This window comes from Anas platyrhynchos, chromosome 15 (assembly GCF_047663525.1).
Source record: "Anas platyrhynchos isolate ZD024472 breed Pekin duck chromosome 15, IASCAAS_PekinDuck_T2T, whole genome shotgun sequence".
Classification (NCBI taxonomy): domain Eukaryota; kingdom Metazoa; phylum Chordata; class Aves; order Anseriformes; family Anatidae; genus Anas; species Anas platyrhynchos.
This window is the reverse complement of record NC_092601.1, coordinates 11,365,088-11,385,716: the sequence shown is the minus strand read 5'-3', so window position 1 is coordinate 11,385,716 and position 20,629 is coordinate 11,365,088. Positions and strand designations below refer to the sequence as shown.

At 40.1% G+C, this 20,629-nt stretch overlaps 2 protein-coding genes across 4 annotated transcripts in view; both read left to right on the top strand.

The window, feature by feature from the left end:
* The window catches only part of SMG1 (SMG1 nonsense mediated mRNA decay associated PI3K related kinase), a 65,483-nt gene extending 55,610 nt beyond the window's left edge, over positions 1-9,873 (top strand). For all 3 annotated transcript variants that reach the window (XM_027468827.3, XM_027468829.3, XM_027468828.3), the window contains 13 exons: positions 92-318; positions 1,575-1,725; positions 1,816-2,005; positions 2,232-2,701; positions 3,707-3,844; positions 4,778-4,930; positions 5,264-5,443; positions 5,665-5,892; positions 6,338-6,549; positions 6,750-6,856; positions 7,572-7,751; positions 7,846-7,952; positions 8,621-9,873. In XM_027468827.3, coding sequence (XP_027324628.1) covers positions 92-318; positions 1,575-1,725; positions 1,816-2,005; positions 2,232-2,701; positions 3,707-3,844; positions 4,778-4,930; positions 5,264-5,443; positions 5,665-5,892; positions 6,338-6,549; positions 6,750-6,856; positions 7,572-7,751; positions 7,846-7,952; positions 8,621-8,698 — 2,421 coding nt within the window. In that variant the 3' untranslated portion in view covers positions 8,699-9,873. The remainder of the gene's footprint in view (positions 1-91; positions 319-1,574; positions 1,726-1,815; positions 2,006-2,231; positions 2,702-3,706; positions 3,845-4,777; positions 4,931-5,263; positions 5,444-5,664; positions 5,893-6,337; positions 6,550-6,749; positions 6,857-7,571; positions 7,752-7,845; positions 7,953-8,620) is intronic.
* Positions 9,874-13,520: 3,647 nt separating this feature from the next.
* ARL6IP1 (ARL6 interacting reticulophagy regulator 1) lies at positions 13,521-20,116 on the top strand. The gene is made up of 6 exons (XM_038186959.2): positions 13,521-13,672; positions 15,364-15,497; positions 17,128-17,247; positions 18,014-18,131; positions 18,774-18,858; positions 19,080-20,116. The coding sequence occupies exons 1-6, from the start codon at positions 13,637-13,639 to the stop codon at positions 19,196-19,198; spliced, it is 612 nt and encodes a 203-aa protein (XP_038042887.1). The 5' UTR covers positions 13,521-13,636; the 3' UTR covers positions 19,199-20,116.
* Positions 20,117-20,629: the final 513 nt, after the last annotated feature.

The following is a 20,629-nucleotide window of genomic DNA, read 5'->3' as shown; positions in this document are numbered from 1 at the left end:
GCAGGTGTAATACTGAATTTAGAAAGCTGTTGCATATGATACTTTTTGAAGAGTGGAGATTCCTTATGTTTTCCTGCTGAATTTCCAACAGGAATTGAACTCAAACTTCCGGCAGATTATTTTTCCTGAAGCGCTTAGGTGCTTAATGAAAGGAGAGTATACTTTAGAAAGTATGCTCCATGAATTAGATAACCTTATTGAACAAACAACTGATGGGGTCCCTTTGCAAACGCTGGTTGAATCTCTTCAAGCCTACTTAAGAAATGCAGCTATGGGATTAGAGGAAGAAACACATACTCATTACATTGATGTTGCAAGGTAAGTAATTTACTTCTTTTAGTACGAGAGAGAATGAAGACAGTAGAATCATATTAGTTTGTTTGAATTTGATTGTTTGAAGTGCAGACTTTTCTTGCCCAAAAATACCTTAAGCAAAGTGCAGCATCTAAAATGTGTACGTTTCCTCTGGGTGCATGTACATACATTTATCTACACACATGTATGCATAGATTTTATGGCTAAACAGAGTTTATGGTAAGAGGAGCATTTACATCTATTTAAGATAGACTTTTGAGTTGTTTGGTAATTGACTTTTTCCGTAATTTGTAGTTAGGATTTTGCATGAAATCTTTGAGGGATGCTAGAAATAGAAACTGGTCCCTTAGTTTGTGGGAGAAACCTGTGAAAAGGAGAGCTTGTAACTGTGACACTATGCAGCTATGGCATTCTCCTCTCATCTGGAGCTTTGGAGAGCAGCTTTTGCATAATGAATCAGTGACTTGATTTAATAACAAAACAAAAGCCTATGTATCTTACAATGTGGGACAGTACCTTCCTGGGAAAAGTGCTTGCTGGTCAACTGAGCTGATTCAAAAGCTTCCTGCTGAGTGAAAGGAGTGGTCTTGCTGCTTCCTCTGAGACAGTTGCAGTGGCTCCACAAGCGGTATAATGAAGTTTGCTATACCAATTGAAAACAATTTATTATTTTCCCTCTAAGTTAATTTTCTTCCTGCTTAACCTGTTGGCAAGCCTGCTCATCTTGGTAGGTGAGGGTCAGAAGTGATATAAGGGAGGGAGAGGATAAGACCATCCTTTCAGGAGTGGTAAGCTGTTAAACCATCTCAGCCATAACCTAAGATCTCATCCTCCACCCTTTTAGCCCATACGTCGTTCAGTCTATTATATATGTGTACATTGTCAAAGTCAGTACTTGTTTTTAAGGAAGGAAAGGTAATATTTGCATTATTTAATATTCCTAACTTTTTTACCATGCTCAGAGGAAGTGCAGACTGTATCCTCTACCTATCATTTGACTTTATAGTTGATTCTTTAATACAGTCCTGTATTACATAACATCCTTGACTGTTCTCACAAGTCCAGCATTAGAACTCATGTGCAGAATCATGTGGAAAAGGGGAGGACAAAGAGCCCAGGGAAAAATTCAGTTTAATTCTGAACTGCTCTAGCTGTAGGAACAATGAGTTTGAGAAAATCCTGCTTCTGTTTATTTGTTGGAAACTAAGTAAAATCATGTAATTTTTCCTTCTTTCTTTTAAAAACATCTTTATTTTAAGAGTGCTTCATGCGCAGTATGGTGAGCTGATTCAGCCAAGGAATGGTTCTGTTGATGAAACTCCTAAAATGTCAGCTGGTCAGATGCTTTTGGTAGCATTTGATGGAATGTTTGCTCAAGTGGAAACTGCATTTGGTTTATTGATTGAAAAGGTATTGATTTGTTCTTTTCTAAGTACTCTTTAAGCCAGGAGTATTAGAGTTTTATAAATCAGAACTTTTTTTTTCCTTTATATTGCTCAGCTAAACAAGATGGAAATACCTGTTGCGTGGCGTAAGATTGACATAATTAGGGAAGCCCGCAGCACTCAAGTTAACTTCTTTGATGATGACAACAATCGGCAAGTTCTAGAGGAAATTTTCTTTCTGAAGAGATTACAAACAATTAAAGAATTCTTCAGACTCTGTGGTACTTTCTCAAAAACATTGTCAGGTAAGTGCATGTTACCAATACGCAGCATCACTTTGTCTACTCTTCATCCCATTTTCTTTAGAGGAGAACACAAAATGAGTCACTTGTATTGTAACTCCCCTTTCATATATGGCAAGTACCTAGAAGTTAAAAATAAATTCCTGTAATCTTGCTGGTTTTATGTCTGATAATATTTTTCTAGATGCATCAAATGTTTATAACAAAAATGTTTCTTTTCTCCTAAAAGGAATCAGTTCCCTTGAAGACCAAAATGCAGTAAATGGACCTGTACAGATTGTCAATGTGAAAGCCCTTTACAGAAACTCTTGTTTTAGTGAAGACCAAATGGCTAAACCAATCAAGGCTTTTACAGCTGACTTTGTGAGACAGCTTTTAATTGGCCTTCCAAATCAAGCTTTGGGACTTACTTTGTGCAGTTTCATCAGTGCTTTGGGTGTAGATATCATTGCTCAGGTAGAAGCTAAAGACTTTGGAGCAGAAAGCAAAGTTTCTGTGGATGACCTGTGCAAGAAAGCTGTGGAGCACAATATCCAAATTGGCAAGTTCTCACAGCTGGTGATGAACAGGGCAACAGTATTAGCTAGCTCATATGATACAGCGTGGAAGAAGCATGATCTAGTGCGCAGACTTGAAACTAGTATTTCATCTTGCAAGACCAGTCTTCAGAGAGTGCAGTTGCATATTGCCATGTTCCAGGTAAGACTACACCATGTGTTTATTTCCAGATTGTATCTGTGGAAAATTGAGATTTTGTTACTGTGTCTAAGCAGTATAGGAAATATATATTTTGTTGAATGAGCTTTAGAGTATTTTTGTGGATTTTATCACATTTAGACTATTCTGTAAATATGTAAGGAGAAGTGTTACAGCTAGTTTCTTTGGAAGACTTCCTGTCTTGTAAGATACAAATGTGAAAATTCTCTTGAAGTGAACACAAATTTTTTTTCAGTAACCATTAAGTCTTTTATTAGGAGAAAGAAAGCGATACATTTGCTTTCATACTAGCAATATTGTCCTATTCCCTCCTGCCTTTTTTTTTTAATATAGAATATGACTGTAGAGAAGGAGCTTGCTTAAAGCAGAGGGTATGTGTTGCTGAATGTCGTCATCTTCCTTTTCTTCTAAGTCTTAATGTGTGAAATCTCTCCTTGCTCCCCTGGTTGCCTCATTACAAAACATAAACAGTAGCAGGACTGATCCTGAAAGCATTGTTCTGAGACTTTAGTTAAATACCATTGTATACCTTGAACTTTATGCTGGTATCCAGTTGTATTGTAATATCAATGATCTGCATTTTATAGTGATTTGTAGGTTAAGGTCAGAGGCTTTGTCCGAGTTGATTACTAAGCCATTTCATAGACTGGTAAGAAAACTTGTCTGTTTTGGTTGTTATGCATCACAAGTAAATTGTTTCCAAATATTGATGATCAAAGAAATGTGAATAAACAACTCCTATTAAGTTAATGACTGATTAATGGTCATCAGAGTGTCCAAGCAAACAAAACATGGATCACAACTACTTACATAATTAAGTATTCAATGTTTTAAATTTTTAAATGTTCTGGTTCTGTCTTCTGACACCTAATTCTTATAAGAGCATTTTAAAAGGTGTACCAGAGTACTAGAACTACTGTTTGCTCATTGCAACATACTTTGCATCACAATTATTGACTGTCAAGTGTTGTTCTTTTTTTCTTAAAGTGGCAACATGAAGATCTCCTTATTAGTCGCCCTCAAGCTATTTCTGTTACTCCTCCACCTCGTTCTGCAATTTTAGCCAGCATGAAGAAGAAACTTCATACACTCAGTCAGATTGAAGCTTCAATTGCAACAGTCCAGGTATGGCTGTTTCTGGGGAGTTTTTTCAGTAGCATGTTGGAGTGTGACTCTAACCATGTGCTTGCTGCAAGATTATCTGCCACCTTTGGATTTTCTTGCTCTCAAAGCACAAATTTGTGGTATTTTCATTGATTTTTCCAATCTACTTTGTCGTGCTCTGATTGTGTAGTGTTGCACTGATTATGGGTACTGCTACATTATTTGGTTTTGCTGTCTCCTAGTACACAGTATTCTCTCTGGAATACCATTTCATGAGCAAAAACCCTGATACATAAAAAAAAAACAACAACAAAACACTTGATTCTGAAGGCTGATATGCACCTAGTCTTTGAATATCAGAATTAAATCATCCCTACTATTATTTCTTTTGCAATCAAGTGTCAGAAACTTCATTTTTAGGTCTGGGCAAATCGCTTACTCTATTGAGATTTCTGTATGCTCTGGCTTGACTCATCTTTTTAGACTTTCAGATATCAGCAACATAGGTAGTTTAATTGTTTTAAAAATATGTATACTGTTTGGCTTGTAGAATTCTAATTTTGATTTTAGTTGTGAAGATCCTCTTTAATAATTTTTTGAAGTTTATTTGTAAAATAATCTAGGACTCCTTGAATTTTTATCTAATTTTTAATCTAGAAATGTGATTACTCTAACTAGGTTTTGTGTGTTTTCTTTTCTGGCTGGGTAGAATCTAGACAGGTGACTTAATTTCCCTAACAATCAAATCCAGTTCTGATGTGTATTGAAAATAAATCTTTAAACAGCATAGGCTAATATTTGTCATTAATGAATGCCTCCGTATTTTAAATATATGGGTTTGCAAATGTATCTGCTTGTGCTGCATATGCATAATTTCTTTTTAAATTAGTCTTAATATGATATAGTGGATACATATTGATATATGCCTGTGTTTTTTTTCCTCTCCCATTGCAGGAGAAACTAGCAGCACTTGAAGCAAGTATTGAGCAGCGTTTAAAATGGGCAGGAGGTGCTAATCCTGCACTGGCACCAGTCTTGCAAGATTTTGATGCCACTATTGCTGAAAGAAGAAACCTTGTCCTGAAAGAAAGTCAAAGAGCAAGTCAGGTACTATATGTGTGGTACACACTTGATAAGTGCATTCAATTTCTGTTTCCTATTTGAGATTAACTGATTTATGTAGCAGATACTCTACCTAATCAGCATTTAAAGAGCAGGCACAGATAACCAAATACTTCTGGGAATCCCAATTTAAAAGCAATGGGAATCATCTAAGGGAGAGCTGCCAAAGGGCTGGATTACCCTGAAATGATACTGTAACAGAGGGGCTTTACTTCTATATTTAAAATTCTCCCTCCTAAGGATATGGAACAAATACAGTTTGTGTAATATGCAGCTTAACTGGAATGTCTTCTTTCTCACTCTTGCTTTGACTTTCAGGTTACTTTCCTCTGCAGTAATATCATCCATTTTGAAAGTTTACGTACTAGAACAGCAGAAGCCTTAAATCTTGATGCTGCATTATTTGAACTTCTCAAACGCTGTCAACAAATGTGTTCGTTTGCATCACAGTTCAACAGCTCAGTCTCTGACCTGGAGCTTCGGTTGCTTCAGAGAGTGGTGAGTAAAAATCAAAACAAAATATGTAGCTCTACAGAATTGCTATAATTAAGAGTTCTCCGTTTTGTCTTTCATTTGAAGCTAATATTATGTGTACCTCCTAATGGGTTGTAGATTATGCAGCTATTCCATCACCTCCTAAACACTTGGCAGTGGCACTGACACAGTAATTGAATTTTATCTCTGGATAGAGATACAGAAATATTTCTGTTTATTTTTAGGGCACTGGTCTTGAACATCCTATTGGCAGCTCTGAATGGCTTCACTCAGCTCACAAGCAGTTGACCCAAGAAATATCTACACAGAGAACAGTACAGACAGAGAGAGAACAACAAATAGAAACAGTTTGTGAAACAATTCAAAATCTGGTGGATAGTATTAAAACTGTGCTCACGGGTCATAATAGACAACTTGGAGATGTCAAGCATCTACTGAAAGCTATGGCAAAGGTATGCCTGAAACTTTATTAAACTTTTTACTCAAAACCATGTCAGTACAGTTGAAGAAAAATAGCACTAGTAACTTTGCTTTTTGAAGTATATAAAAACAGTGAAATGCGTTCATGCATGTGGAGTTCAAGACGTGATTTTTTTAAAGATTAAATAAATTTTATAAAGCTTTTATTTCTGGAGTTAGGTTAATCAGGTTCTTGTTAAATTAAACCCTTTTTCATCATCTGTTCAAAGATTTTCTTTATGCTTTTAGAATCCTCTTGGCTTTTCATCAGGAAAATAATCATTTTCAAATTTGTTTTCTTGAAATAGAGCTACTGAAAGTTATGATTATTTGTAGTCAAATGGCAAACAGAGGCAGATAAGGCTAACAAATGTTCAGTTTCATTCTATTTGCCAAGATATAGTGAGTACGTAATCTTTTTGCACATCTTTGTTGCAGGATGAAGAAGCGGCTTTGGCAGATGGTGAAGATGTTCCCTATGAGAATAGTGTTAGGCAGTTCTTGGGTGAATATAAATCATGGCAAGATAATATTCAGACAGTTTTGTTTACATTAGTTCAGGTTATGGGTCAAGTCCGTAGTCAGGAACATGTTGAAATGCTGCAGGAAATAACTCCCACCTTGAAAGAACTAAAAACACAGAGCCAAAGGTAAGAAAGTCACCTTCTGTCAGCTGAAGATGTTATTTAAATCTATTTGTATATAGCAGAAATGCAACAAGGAGTACATAGATGGTGGTTGTCTTAAAATACAGAAATCTTTTTTGCTAAGTTTGACTTACAACTTTCATTTTGAGTTTTCAATAACTTTAGTTCCATGTGTTTTTATGGACTCCATTGTGTTTTTCTAGTGTCTACAATAATCTAGTGAGTTTTGCATCACCCTTAGTCACGGATACATCAAATGAATGCTCAAGCCCAACATCAGCTGCTACATATCAACCAACCTTTGCTGCAGGTAATATTGAAGAAGTACAAATATTAGGAATTCCTATTAGAGAGGGAATTAACTTTTTATGAGGACTGCATTTCAAAATTTATTAGACTATATAAGCCTATAAAATTCATGTCATTCTGCACCATTTGGTCTTAGTCTTTGAGATCTGGATTTCTTCCACAAAGCCCAGAATACACAGAACCTGTTGTCATATATATAAACTGAACTGCAATTCCTGTTGAAGTTATTAAAATGTACAGTGACTTGAGAATTAATCCTGACACCCAACAAATGTATTCATGTCCAAAATAATTTCATTTCTTTGCAGTTATAAACATGAATAAACTTTCTCTGAAGTACGTATTTCTTCCTGTTTAAAAACTTACTCTACTCTGAATATTTGGACTAAACACAAGTTCCTGACTTCTATCAAGAGCAATAACTCCATTTTAGACTATATAAAACAATCTAGTTTGAGAGGTTGAGAGATCCCATTAAAACATGCTTAATGAAAATGTTCTGCAGTAGAATAAAACCTCTTGTTTAATTCTGTAAAGTGGAAGAAATTATAAAATAAATTAGAAAATGATAAGAGTGAAGCGGTGCACAGTTTAAACTACACATGTAAAGTGCATTTGTTTATGGTGAAGTATTGATAACTGCATTTGGTACACATTTAATTGTGCTTTTTTGTATCTAATATCTATTTTAAATGATTTATTAACTTCCTTCACAGCTGTACGTAGCAATACGGGGCAGAAAACTCAGCCAGAGGTGATGTCACAGAATGCAAGAAAGCTAATTCAGAAAAATCTTGCCACGTCAGCAGATACTCCTCCGAGCACAGTCCCAGGAACTGGCAAAAGTGTTGCCTGTAGTCCCAAAAAGACAGCCAGGGACCCTAAAACAGGAAAAGGTAAATAAAGGAGTACCATGGGCAACAGCAGCAAAAACTCCTCAGTTGGCTTCTATGCAGGAATGTAAAATTGAATTTTATTTTGTGCCTTTAGCTGTGCAGGAAAGGAATTCATATGCTGTTAGCGTGTGGAAGCGAGTCAAAGCCAAGTTAGAGGGCCGAGATGTGGATCCTAACAGGAGAATGTCTGTTGCTGAACAGGTTAGTTGGAAAGTACCGGTCCTTGCTTTAAATATTTGATAGTAAGTATGTGTGTATGCATGATGAAGTATGTCTTAAAGACTGAAATCCTTTTGTGGTCCCTTTAGAGATATTTAAATTTTATTTGGAATTTAAATGCTATTTAAATTCCAAAGCAAGTAAAGGTATGCTTTTCCCATGTATTGCTGCATTTTTATCCAATGTTTTTGTTTGCTGTATCAGATTTGTATGATCTAATGAATCTGATAAAAATGGTCTTTTGTACACGAGTAAGCTAACATTTGTTATATAGCTCTTGGTAACCAGTGAGTATCAGTTTTGTACAGCTGTATGAAGGACAAGACTGATCTGTTCACAGGCATAACACAGCCATGCTTCTCTCTGAGAGGTTCTCAGAGGACCCATAAAATTGAGAATGTTGTGACTTATAAGTGTAGGGGTTATGAATGAGATGCTTGGTCTCTTTTTGCTCCTCCAGTAGAAATTCTTATTTCTTATCTGGAATACAGAAAGTTATGTAAGTTTACAGTGACTATAGATTTTCTTACTGAAATTTTGTATTTGCAGGGGAGGAAATTTTACAGTAAATGTTAAGATGGCTTAAGCACTTTTTTTAAAAAAAAAAAAAAAAAAGCATGTTTTAATTACTTGTTTGACCTTTTTAATAGGTTGACTTTGTGATTAAGGAAGCAACTAATCTAGATAACTTGGCTCAGCTGTATGAAGGTTGGACTGCCTGGGTATGAGTAGGGAGAAAGCAGATCAGTCTGGTTCAGCGAGGTCAGACATCCACCAGAATCAACTCGGCCTCAGGCATCCATAGCCGCACCACAGTCGGTGGTGATGCATACTGGGGCTTAATCTGAGGAAACCTAGGAAATCTCGGTGCACTGGGAAGTGAATCCTGCAGGATAGCTGCACTCAGGGATACGCTAAACACAATGGTCTGCAACCCCCAAGGTCAAGGGTGCACGTTCACCGCTTGAACAACACGGTTTGTCTTTCTGCTCTGGAAGAACTGCAAACGTGTCTGGGGGTTAGCTGCAGAAAGAAATCGGGATGCTACAAACCGCAGAGTGATTTGGAACTCAATTCCACCTGACCCTGTGAACAATTCAGGAAACACCGAACCCTGTTCAAAGAAAAACAGAAAAAATGGGGCCATGAAGAAATCACAGCAAGGAAGATTTGATGCATTCAGATTCTTGTTACTCCTGTTGCTTGGCAACAGTGCTGGTTGAGTTGACCAGTTAGTACGGAAAAAGGCTACAAAACGTAAACTTCAGAAATGGACTGAAAGCAAAGAGCTGTACATCAGAAATACGCTGCATTGGAAGAACTTCTGAGATAGAAGAAAAAGCCTTTGTTCTCCCTTTCCTCTTTCCTCTTTCCTTTCTTTCTTCCTTCCCAGCCTCTCCTTGCATACACCCCTCTTGGCTTATTCTTGTAGGTTAGGCGTACTTCCAATATACTTTTTATTTCGATCCTTCTACTTCACAGTTTAGTCAAATTAACAACTTAAATTTTGTTTGGTAAACAAATTTTCCAAAAGCACTGAAAATATGGAACATCAATGATTACTTATGAGTTGGATGGTCAAATGCAAAATGTAATTTTGGTTATTTTAAAGTCATTTCTGTGATTCTATTATGTACAGTTTCTCAAAATTGTCACTGTGCATTTAAAAGTAATGAATCCTACAGGCATTTGATTTAATGTGCACTTCCCTCTGCTTGCAGTGTACACTTTTTTGTAATTCAAATTGTCCCTCCAATCTCATTCTACTGTGATTGCTGTAGTTTCTTTCGTACGACGTAGCTAATCCAATGTAATCTTTACCTTTTTAAAAACCAGGATAGAGTATCTAGTAGAGTTTTACATTGTTGATGACAGATAAACAATAAAGTGATGTTCTGGTGGAGGTAGAGTGATACGCTTTTTACTTCACTTTCCTAATACTTTTAGTTCACACTTGTAAATTATAGTGCTTCAGTTCACAGGGGCATACATATAATCCAGGAAATGAAGGACTCTCCAATTTTTTGTTCAACCAGATCTGTAAAGATTTCTGCAAAGTAATTTTGCTTTGCCAGATTGCTTTTATAGATGGTTGTTCAATAATGCATCCATAGCGAATCTTCCAAGTTTTTTTTTCAAATCAGTTCTGCACACAAAGTGTGATTATGATCAGAAAAGTCTCTCTAAAAATGGCATCTTCTTAGATCTATGTCCTGCTTGTCTGAGAGTTGTCTAAAATACTTCTTGCTTCATTTTTTTATTTTTAAGTGGGACACCTCTAGGAAAAGGCAACCTCTTTTTCTTACAGCAAATAAATCTAACAATCCAGTTACAACAACAGAATCTTACAGGTGCTGATAGCTAAAGCAGAAATCCACACTGGCATTCTCAACCAAGATAAATTTGCATAGCTATGTATGAAAAGTGTTTATCTTTTGTAAACTCTGTGAGTTCATTACAGACAGTTGCTGAAGAATGAGGTATGGGAAGATCCTTTATGCCATTTTAGTCACTTTTGAGAGTAAAAGCACACTTTAAATACAGCATTTTTTCAATCAAAATTTAAGTATTAAAGGATTTGAGCCAAGCTCACTACTGGCAACATATTCATTCAATTGAATGGATTTGCAGCAGTTCATCTGAGTAGAAAGCGTGGCTAGTTTCAGATAATACAAATTAACACCAGGCATAAGTAGTAGAAGAACTTGTATTATTTTCATTATTTGCACTATGCTGACTAACTGCTCTGCCTCCTCAGTAGGTCTTAGGATTCAATTTCTACTCTGTTGCCAATTTTTTGTGGACATGCACTTTGAAGTGTAAGAATTTTCAACAGACATATGGCCTTTTTTTTTTTTTTTTTGCATTCTGATTGCCTGAATAACTCTAGGGAAGTCACAGGCTTTATATTTAACAATACCCTTGCAAATGCATTCCACTGTCCTGAACCCTCTGCCATGCCGAGTATTGCAAGAAAGAAGGTATTGGAATGTTGCCGTGAAGAACATTCATATGCAGAACAAGACACTTTACACTGTTGGTCCTTTTTTACTTTTTCTTCAGTTAAAAATGACCTTATGAACAATCTGTTTGGAGTACCGGAGTAACAAGAGTGTATTATACATGCTGTTTTATTTCTTGGAAGCTGGGGGGAAGGGAGGGGTAATGCACTCACCTGTGGCTCATGTATTATACCTCTGCTATCCAGAAATGAAACACTTGTGTGGAGATGGGTTCTTTACTGCGTAATTTAATAAAATTTTAAAAAATAAAATGTGTATTCATAATTTCCTTACGTCAAACTACTTGTGGTTTTGAAAGTTATGGTGGAGAATAAAATGCTTAATATAAAACAAATCCTAAATTAAAACAGGATTCTACAGAGACTTATATTTGCCTAGCTCATGTTGAAGAGACACCTAAACACCTAACATGCTTAGAAGTTAGTGTGACTGTCAGCATTTGTGAAGGTTGTTCATTTTGTTCTTGGTGAAGGGTGACAATATGGCACACTGGTACAGACTTGGTTAAACCTAAAATGTAGATTCTGTGCTTGCATATTGCATATTAAATAAGATTACCTTTCATATTAATGCAATATACTCCTTATTAAGACAAAGTTGCTCATTTTTCTTTTCAATTAAAAGAAAAAAACGGGCTGGGAACCATTTTTCTAAGGAAAATGAGAAAATATCCTCTAAGTTTTTGGAATGAAGTTTCTATAAAAGCATTGGTGATGCTTGATGCCCACTTTACACTGGGCTTCCACCAGTCTGGCTGGGGAGCATTGGGCAGCAGGGCAGGACCCTACGCTCTGCTCAGTGCAGTGTGCTGGTGCAGCTCTGCTGTTTTGGGGCAGAAAAGGCATCCTGCGAGACTCACTGTCCCACCTGCCCCTCAGCCACAGAGAAGCACACAAGGAAATGGCATTTGCGGGGGTTCCCTTGGATGGGAGGAAAGTTATAATGGGAGACTGATTCAGGCGCTGGCATGTGAAAGACTAGCTCGAAGATGATGAATCTGACAGCAGCATTAAAGATGATGGAAGTTCCTGTTTTTTTTTGGTGGTAAGTAGTTGTGTTTTTCAGTGAGTATCATACAGATGGATAAAACCAGGAGCTGGATGGTTATATCAAATAGCTGTGGAGGCTGCAAATGCTCCTAGGAATGGTTAACGCAATGCATTATGCTTTCTGCTTGAGACCATGCTTTCTCAAATACTTTCATTAAAATCACTGTTGGCATCACTTGCTTTAGAAATTAGCTTTTGTGTGAGCTTTGCCGTGGTGCAGTTATGGATTTTGAGAGTGGATTCCACCATTTCTTAGTGCAAAACAGTACACTAAGATATTCTTAGATTTTAATAACATGCAAATGAATTTGAAAGATGTTCAAAAATATCATGTATCTGTTCTTTATATACAGCCTTGAGCAAGTCCAAAGAGAACCTGGGAAAAGATCAAACAATTCAGTACAGGCACATGTTAAAGTAGATGGTACATCTGAGATGGTATCCTGCTCTCTGTCCTTCATTTTTTCCTCTCCATGAAACTGGGGAGAAGGGCTGGAAAAGCACTGCAATTTTTGTGCTGGAAATAATTAAAAATGTGTTGTGTTTTTTTTTTTTTCTCTCCGTTTGCCACTGCATTGCAGAGACTATGATTAAGCTCGTAGCGTGTGTGACTGTAACATTTAGGAAGCTGTGTCAGAAAAAAATATTTATGTCCTAATGCCTTTCTCCCATGCCTGTTCCAATGCTGCACTGACCTAAAAAAAAATAAAATTGCTGGACAGGTGGCAATTACTCCAGCTGGGTCAGCTGCGGTTGTCAGAGCCGGGCAGCCTTCCTGTGTGGTAACCCAGGAATCCCCCCCGGGCGCGGTGCTGCCTCACACCCACTGAGCTGCCCTGCTCGCTGCTGAGACACCCGCGGCCCTGCGCTGCCTCAGCAACGCGCCCCCCGCTTCCTAAGCCCCAAACCCGTCCTCGAGCCCTGTGTGCCGGGGAGAGGAGCCGCCCTTCTCGTGGTAGCACCACAGGGAACGGCCTCAGGGTGTGCCGGGGGAGCCTCAGGGTGGAGATGAGGAGACATTTCTGTCAGAAGGAGCGGGCACCGCTGGGACGGGCTGCCCAGAGCTGGTCACCGTCCCTGGGGGTGTTCGAGGAGGGGTTGGGCGCGGTGCTTGGGGACACGGTCAGTGGGTGACACTGGTGGTAGCGGGTGGTTGGACCTCCTGGAGGGCTTTTCCAACCCTAATGACTCTATGAATTTTAGGAAACCCCAAACCTTCCACTTATTTGCCTCTTAAAAACGACATTTCCGGCGCTGGGGGGTAAAGATTTAAACTACAAACACGCCCCGAGCGCTGACAGCCCCTGCGCTGCCCCGCCCCCGGCACAGCTCCCTCAGCCCCCGCCCGCCCCGGGCCCCGCCCGCCGCCGCCGTCGCATTGCGACGGAGAGAAGGGAGGAGGCGCCCGCCCCGCGCGCTGATTGGTCAACCGCCTCGCTTCAAACCCCACCGCCCAACCGGCTGCGGCGTGGGTGCGGCGAGGGCTCGGCGATTGGTCCGCGCGGCGTTCGAGCTGGCCAATCGGGACGCGGACACGGTGCTGCGGCGGCTACAAAAGGCGGCGGGGGCGGCGGCGTGAGGAGGGCGGCACAAGATGGCGGAGGGCGACAACAACAGCGCCTACCAGCTGGTGAGGGCATGGGGCTGCTGGGCGGTGCTCGGGCGGGAGCTGGTGGCGATCCCTGCCCTGCTCAGGATGCTCCGGGTGCCGTTTAACGGCCGCGGCTGTGTTTGGGCTCCTTCGGCCGTCCCCTCAGCGCCGGGGCTGAGGGAGGGGGCAGCGGCCGGGCCGTTGGGCGGGGGAGCAGAAATGCTCCTAAGCTTAAAGAAACGCCTTTATGTCTGTGATCGTAAGCGTGGGTGCTGGAAAGGCATTAAAAGGCAAAAGGTGAAGAAGGGAATCTTCCTAGAGCGTTATTTATCTGGGAAGGGGTGAAGGAAACCCTCAGCAGCCTGGGGGTGGAAGGGAAGCCTGAGCTTCTGCAGGAAAAGGCTGCTTCGGATTCAAGTATCCTAGAGGAGTGGATGCCCTATTCACAACAGTTCACATTTATGGAAGCTTTTTTTAATTAAGGGAGGGGAGGGGGGGAAACACCACTGTGCTAGATCCTGCCCATCAGGAGTGTTTAGGACCGGAGCGGTGTTGACAGAAGCTGACTTGTGGTAGCCTGACCATGATCAATAACGCTCTTCCATCCCGGTATGCTTCCCATTAATTTTCTCTTGGTTGCGATAAATGCATGCAGCCAGAGTTAGTAAAGTCAAACCAGCTTGTCATAAACTGATTTCGGGAGTAAAGCAGCTGTTTTGTGTAAGGTTTTGTGTTTATAACATGAGCAAGATATAATGACTGAAGGGTATTCAGCAGTCTGTGAGATAGCTTTCTGATCTTTTTTTTTGCCCTGAAACGTGGTTTTCTAATAATTCAGATGGTGTGACAAAAGTAAACTATGCCTTACAGTGGTAGCTGCACTCAGCTGCCCATATTTAGTGGTGTCAGGCCATTTAAGATAAGAGCAGCATGTGATTGAGAACTACATCTGCTCTATCTCTGCACAGCACATGTGCAGGTCTCCATGGCTTTTTACCCCTTACTGTGGGGGCAGTCAGCTCCATTCGTGTTTACGAGGATTTTGTAATCTGTGAGATCCATTGTTCCCCTGAGGGCAAACTATTAAGCCATGCTAAATGTGGCACACCTGAGGTGAACTGCTTAGCAAGCTGGTGCCAGGGCAGGCAGGGCCTCTCTGCAAAAGGTGCGTGGGGAGGAATGGAGAAATAATATGGGAACAGCAGTTTAAAGGCTGCCTGGTCACTGTCGTGGGCAACTGGTAGGAAAACTTTCTCTTTGCATGCCAAGTGTGATCAGCTGGGTAACTTTTCCATACTGTACTTCTGAGTGTTTTCAACTATCTTCCATATAGCAAAAATGTTAGTGTTGGACAACATCTAGAAAACTGATTAACTGTGTTAGGGTTATCTTTGAAAATGCTGCAACGTGGGAGCTATTTAAAATATATTTTCCTGATGTTGAAAATTAAAAGTTGAGGGGTTTTAGCTGGGCTTTAAAACTTGACTTTTCACTAAACTGAGGGAAGATTCAAGGAGAACACCTTGATAAAATCTGTGAGGAGGTAGCATTTAGCCTGGTAAGATATGCTGTTACTTCCTTTCTACTGTGTCATAACTTAGTGCGTTATTAATAATTTAATTACTTGGATTTGTGGCTGGGGTCTCTGACATTTTCTTCAGCTACTCTGTATGGGAAATAATCTGATTCTGATTAGTAATAACACTTTCTTCTCTTTTTTTTTTGTGTAGGCTGCGGAAACTGCTAGCTTGGAAGAGCAGTTGCAAGGATGGGGAGAAGTGATTTTGATGACTGATAAAATTCTTCGCTGGGAGAGAGCCTGGTTTCCTCTTGCGCTGATGAGTGTTGTTTCCTTTTCTTTCCTGTAAGTAGCTCATAGAGAGAGCATGAGCACTGCGCTCATGGCTAGTAGCAAAACTGCTAAGAAAAGACTACAAAGACATCTTAAAAAAAATCACATAGGAAGGCTCTTCAAGTTCTATTTCTGAACGCGTGTAAACTCTGAAAAGAAAAACCCAGAATTGGGAACAGGAAGTAAGACAAGTCGCGTCCTACTGGGGGGATGGTGCTTTCTGCAAAAGCTGTTTGGTAGGCGGAGTTGCTGTAGCTCTTCAGCATGCTCAGCTGTGTGCTGTTCACTGGTGTGTTCTGCTTGTCAGATCTGGTCATCTTCTGGCCTTCTTCCCTAAGCAACCAGCAATACCATTATGGTCATAAGGAAAAACCTGCTTCCATAGGGCAAACTTTCCTTACTAGCTACTCTGTGTCTTTGCTGTGGTGTTTAGTGACAAATTCAGTTGGTTTCACACAACTTGGTCCTCCTAGATTCTCTTTTCTCCTTTGAGAAAGGAAGAGAATGACAAGCTGAATGCAGCATTGAGTCAAAGTGGGAGGATGTTACCCGTCTTTTGACAGGGGTACAAAATAGGTGTGCTGGAGGCCTGTCCATGCCTTTGTGTGCCATGGTGGTAGTCAGGGTGGCTCCTACCTTGTACAGATAAATGTCCACACCAGCTGGAGAGTTGCAGCTGCATGCGCTGTTGGACTAAGGAAAAGAGGGGACGTATGAATGTCAAATAAGGTGAGGTAGGAACAGTCTGTCTTCTGGCTAATGCAAATTTTATGGCCCTCAAGAGAGGTGAGGAGGGTGGAAGTCGAATGAAACTGAAAAGTAATTTTGAAAAGTAATTGTAATTTTAAAAAGTAATGTAATCTCAGGAAATAGCGTGTTGAATAATACTTGGAGGAAATAGAACAGCTTCAAATTCTTAATTGGTGCTGTATTGAAGACGAATGTTCAGCACAGCAGCACTGTGCCAGATGTGTAGAAAGCTGGCCCTGCAGTGGTTTGTCTCTTTCTTCACTGTTCAAGAAGTTCTGCAAAGTGCAAATAAGTTACACAGGACTCAACTGAATGTTAACACGCTTATGAGAAAAGCTAGTTCTTGTCCACTACCTGTACAGCAGTATTTAAATGGTGGCAAACCTCATATATAAGAGCACAGCACTGTCCTGCTTGGAGGCTTGTGACTCCTTGTCTGAAACAGGTTTGGTTAGCTGTTGCAGGTGAGGCAGTAAACAGCAGCCTGGGGTGGATCTGGACCCTGTGATTTACTTAAGAACCAACAAGATGAGAGCTTTCACCCTACCTAGTTGTTTCACGTGTTTCCTCACAAATCCCCATCCCAAACTCAACTTCTGGGAGAGCAATAATGAATTTTTACTTGTAGTGAACATCATATTGTGCTTGCTGTATTGTGGCACTTTATGTTCAAGTGCATTCAGAAAATTGTATTTTGATCTTTTCATCTGAATTTCCTTGTAATGAAGCTGAAGTACAGTGCTTAAGCCTCTTTTCATGAGTAAGATGAGCAAATTTGTCCAGCTTCAATTTTTTTTCCAAAGGGGTAGGTCTACTATTTGAAGTTCCTAGCCAATCTGTTGAGATGGCTGAATACACTGAGTGTTTGTTTTTTTTTTTTTTTTTTTTTCAGGATGATCTACTACTTGGATCCATCAGTTCTTTCAGGTGTCTCCTGTTTCGTTATGTTCCTCTGTCTGGCTGATTATCTTGTTCCTGCTCTTGCACCTAGGATCTTTGGCTCTAATAAATGGTAAGAAAAGCTCAAATTTAAATAGCTTGAGTGTAAAGGAATTATTAACTTTAGCAAAATGGGTATCTACCACTTCACAAATGTCAAATGATTCCTATATAGTCATTGCAATTGACAATCTCGATAGTATATGAGGTGAGAACTCATGTAAAATGTCTTGCTTTTTTTTTTTCTTTGAAATGTAACTACTGCAATATGTCTTTATTGTTCCTGTTGAAGGGGTAGGGCACATTCTTTGCGGTCCACTAGAGATTCTAGTTCTGCTAAAAAATATGAAGCGGATTGTATTCTATGTTTGGAAAAAGTAGTAGCTGTAAATATGAAGAAGATGAAGTAATGCCCAGGGATCTTAAGACTGATAATGTGATCATAAGTGATTAAAATAGCTTCAAAGAAGGGCAGGGCTTATGAACACAGTACACTGGAGGTGAACCATATTTGAACTGAATTTTGTGTTTAAAAATTCTAGTATACTTTGACTAGTGGATAAATGTTCTTGCCTAATGTACTAAAGGAACGCACATTGGTATTGAATAATTAAAAGCAGTGCTCTCCTGTTTTGAATAGGGGTGGTTCTTTCGGAGTTGATTTGTGAGACAATGCTCAGTTAAAAATAGGGTACAAAACAAAGTGGGGCAAATGTCAGGATAAGTATTGGACAACTTTTCTTTCTGCTGGGAAATAGTATGAGACATTTAAAAAAAATATAGAGAGAGAGATGAAAACTTGGGTTCTTATTCCTGTCTTTTTTTTTTTAAAAAAAAAGGACTACAGAACAGCAGCAAAGATTTCATGAAATTTGCAGCAACCTGGTCAAGTCTCGTCGCCGAATTGTTGGCTGGTGGAAACGTCTCTTCACAATAAAGGAAGAGAAGCCTAAAATGGTAATGAGTTCTGGGAGTTGGTATTAAATGATCTCTGCTTTGTTCAGTCCTAAGTGCTTTAACAAGGAACGTGTCTGAATAAACCAGTATTTTGAAGCAGGAACCAACGATTCTGCCTGTGGCTTAATGCCAGTCACACATGCTATTCAAACCCTGAGTGGCAGGATACCTGTCTTTAAAATAGTAATACTGCTTCAATTAGAAGCGTACTCTTGATGTTAAAATAAAGATAAATTGTGTTTCTTTGGATATTTCAATTTTCAGAAACAGCCTGTAAAGGGCACATTAAAATAGGTGTGTGTTCAGTTGCACACCATCTGCCTGAAAAACAAGACCTTAATGTGTCAGTGTAAGTACAGGAGCTACGAAGTATACTGATGAGGATAAAGCTTCAGGTGCTGAGGGATAGCAAGGTGTGAGGGATAGAAAAGAGTTGCTTTACTGTAACAGTGATGGCCTGAAAATAAAAGGGAATGTACAGACATAGTCTCTAATCACAATGCTAACAAGGCTGTGTGTATTGCATGGGGATGACCGGGGAACTTTAGCAGGTTTTAAACTTTGACATGTTGCTGAATGCTGAGGGGAAGGCGGAAAATTCCCAACAGATCAGTGGTTAACTGGTCTCTTTGCTTGTTTTAGTACTTCATGACCATGCTTTGTTCCCTTGCTGTGGTTGCCTGGATTGGACAGCAGGTTCACAACCTCTTTCTGACTTATCTCATTGGTAAGTGTGTAGTGTGCAAAGCAAAACTGAGTTTGTTAGCTTCCTAAAATGGTATGAGGCTGGTAGTAGTAAAACTTGATTATTTGTTGAGGAATTTTTTCTGGCCTGGGGTTTCATCTTTGTTTTTCAGCAGTTAGTGGGGCTTACAAGAGGCGAGGAATTGCAAGGTGACAGAAGCTTGTTAAAGGGTTAGTAAATAATTTTTGGTTTTGTTTCTCCAGTGAGTTTCTTGCTCCTGTTTCCTGGACTAAACCAGCATGGGATCATTACGAAGTATGTTGGAATGGCAAAAAGGGAGATAAACAAGCTTCTCAAGCACAAGGAAAAGAAAAATGAATGAAGACTTGACTGCTGTTTGCAAGGTTTCCTTGGAAAGAGTTTTGAGAATTAATGTATACATAAGATAATAGAAGTAGTATTGCTCACTGGCTTGCTTTTTTTTTATTGGCTCCCTGATGAAGTCAAAATGTCACTAGCAGCTGCTCTGGGTTTCTCTCTTTTGCTGTCCAGGTTAAGGTTCTGCAGCCTGCAGCTATCTCATAGGAAGGATCCAGGCCTTTGCCGTGCGGAGCTTTAGTCTTGTCAGCAAATGAAGAGGCCCCTTACAAAAATGCCCCATCCCGATTGTAGTGTGCGACAGTGTTCTCATAACCTGTAGCTTCACTGGTTAATGTCTTGTAGTTACAGCAAGTATGAAAGTTCTGGAAACTTCTTCTTGGAAGCTTGTTACTACTGAGCCTTGTGGAAGGGGCACAATTAGCTGGGTAGGAATGATCATAGCTGAGGGGGTGTACCCATATCTCGGGCAGAAGGTGAGCAGTTGTCTGTTTGCTTTTCCGGCTGCATAGACCAGATCATCTGCTAGATTGGGGTCTGGATATATAAACTGTAGCTCTGTAGCTGTAGTGTAAACCTCAATTTATTGCACTGAGACTGTAGACAATGAGGTAAGGTGCATTACCTTAACAGCTGATTGTTCTGAAACTGCTGTTGTCACAGAGCCATGTAGCATGTTTGGTCTTATGAATGTTGTCTGTACACCATATCACCCTGAAATTCTTAAGTTTGTCTGTTGTAAATAAGCCTGTCTGAGTTGTTCGTGCTTTTCTATGACCTCCCTCCTTTTTTAAAAACTGAACTTTTTTTCTTTGAAAAGCTAAAACCTGTGTTAATGCATTTTAAAAGTTTACTGTTTTAAAATGAACTCTTGGTGTATTGTACCTGTTGAATAGGCAAATACAGAGTAAGAAGAAACTTCTTCCAGACTTGTTCTTTGTGACCATACAAAAAATCCTGTGTGTGCATCTGAGGAACTGGAGGAGGAAGTGGTGTTTGTGTCATGTGGTAGTCCCATGCGTGGCTGCGTCCTCCTGCAGCACCTCCCTGAGATCCGCACAGCTCCTGGCAGTGTGGGGCCAGCTCCTGCTGCAGGGGGGAGGGCTGTGAGGCTGTAACTCCACCTGTGGTTAATTAACACTGGTGGAAGCCCCCGGGGCTGTGGACAGTCAGGCTCAGTAAGTGAATCTTGGAGTAGATCTCAGCTGCAGAGATTTATTTGGGAAATGCTCTGGTTAACTGGCACGAGCTGTTGGTGGAAGAAATGGGGCATGTCAAAAGGCAGCGGGGGCTGGGGCTGGGTGCTAGGAGCCCTGCTGGCACCTCTGCCCCGGGCTGGGGCTGGCTCAGAGGGAGCTGTTACAGCAGGAGCCGTGCGTTCCTTTGGGGGTGTCAATTCCGGCGTTAACTCCCGCTGCGGCTTTGCCATGGGGAT

Coding starts and splice junctions, on each gene's coding strand:
- ARL6IP1 (XM_038186959.2), top strand. CDS start 13,637: ATGGCGGAGGGCGACAACAACAGCGCCTACCAGCTG. Junction 13,673..15,363: donor ACAACAGCGCCTACCAGCTG/GTGAGGGCATGG, acceptor TTTTTTGTGTAG/GCTGCGGAAACTGCTAGCTT. Junction 17,248..18,013: donor ATCTTTGGCTCTAATAAATG/GTAAGAAAAGCT, acceptor TTAAAAAAAAAG/GACTACAGAACAGCAGCAAA.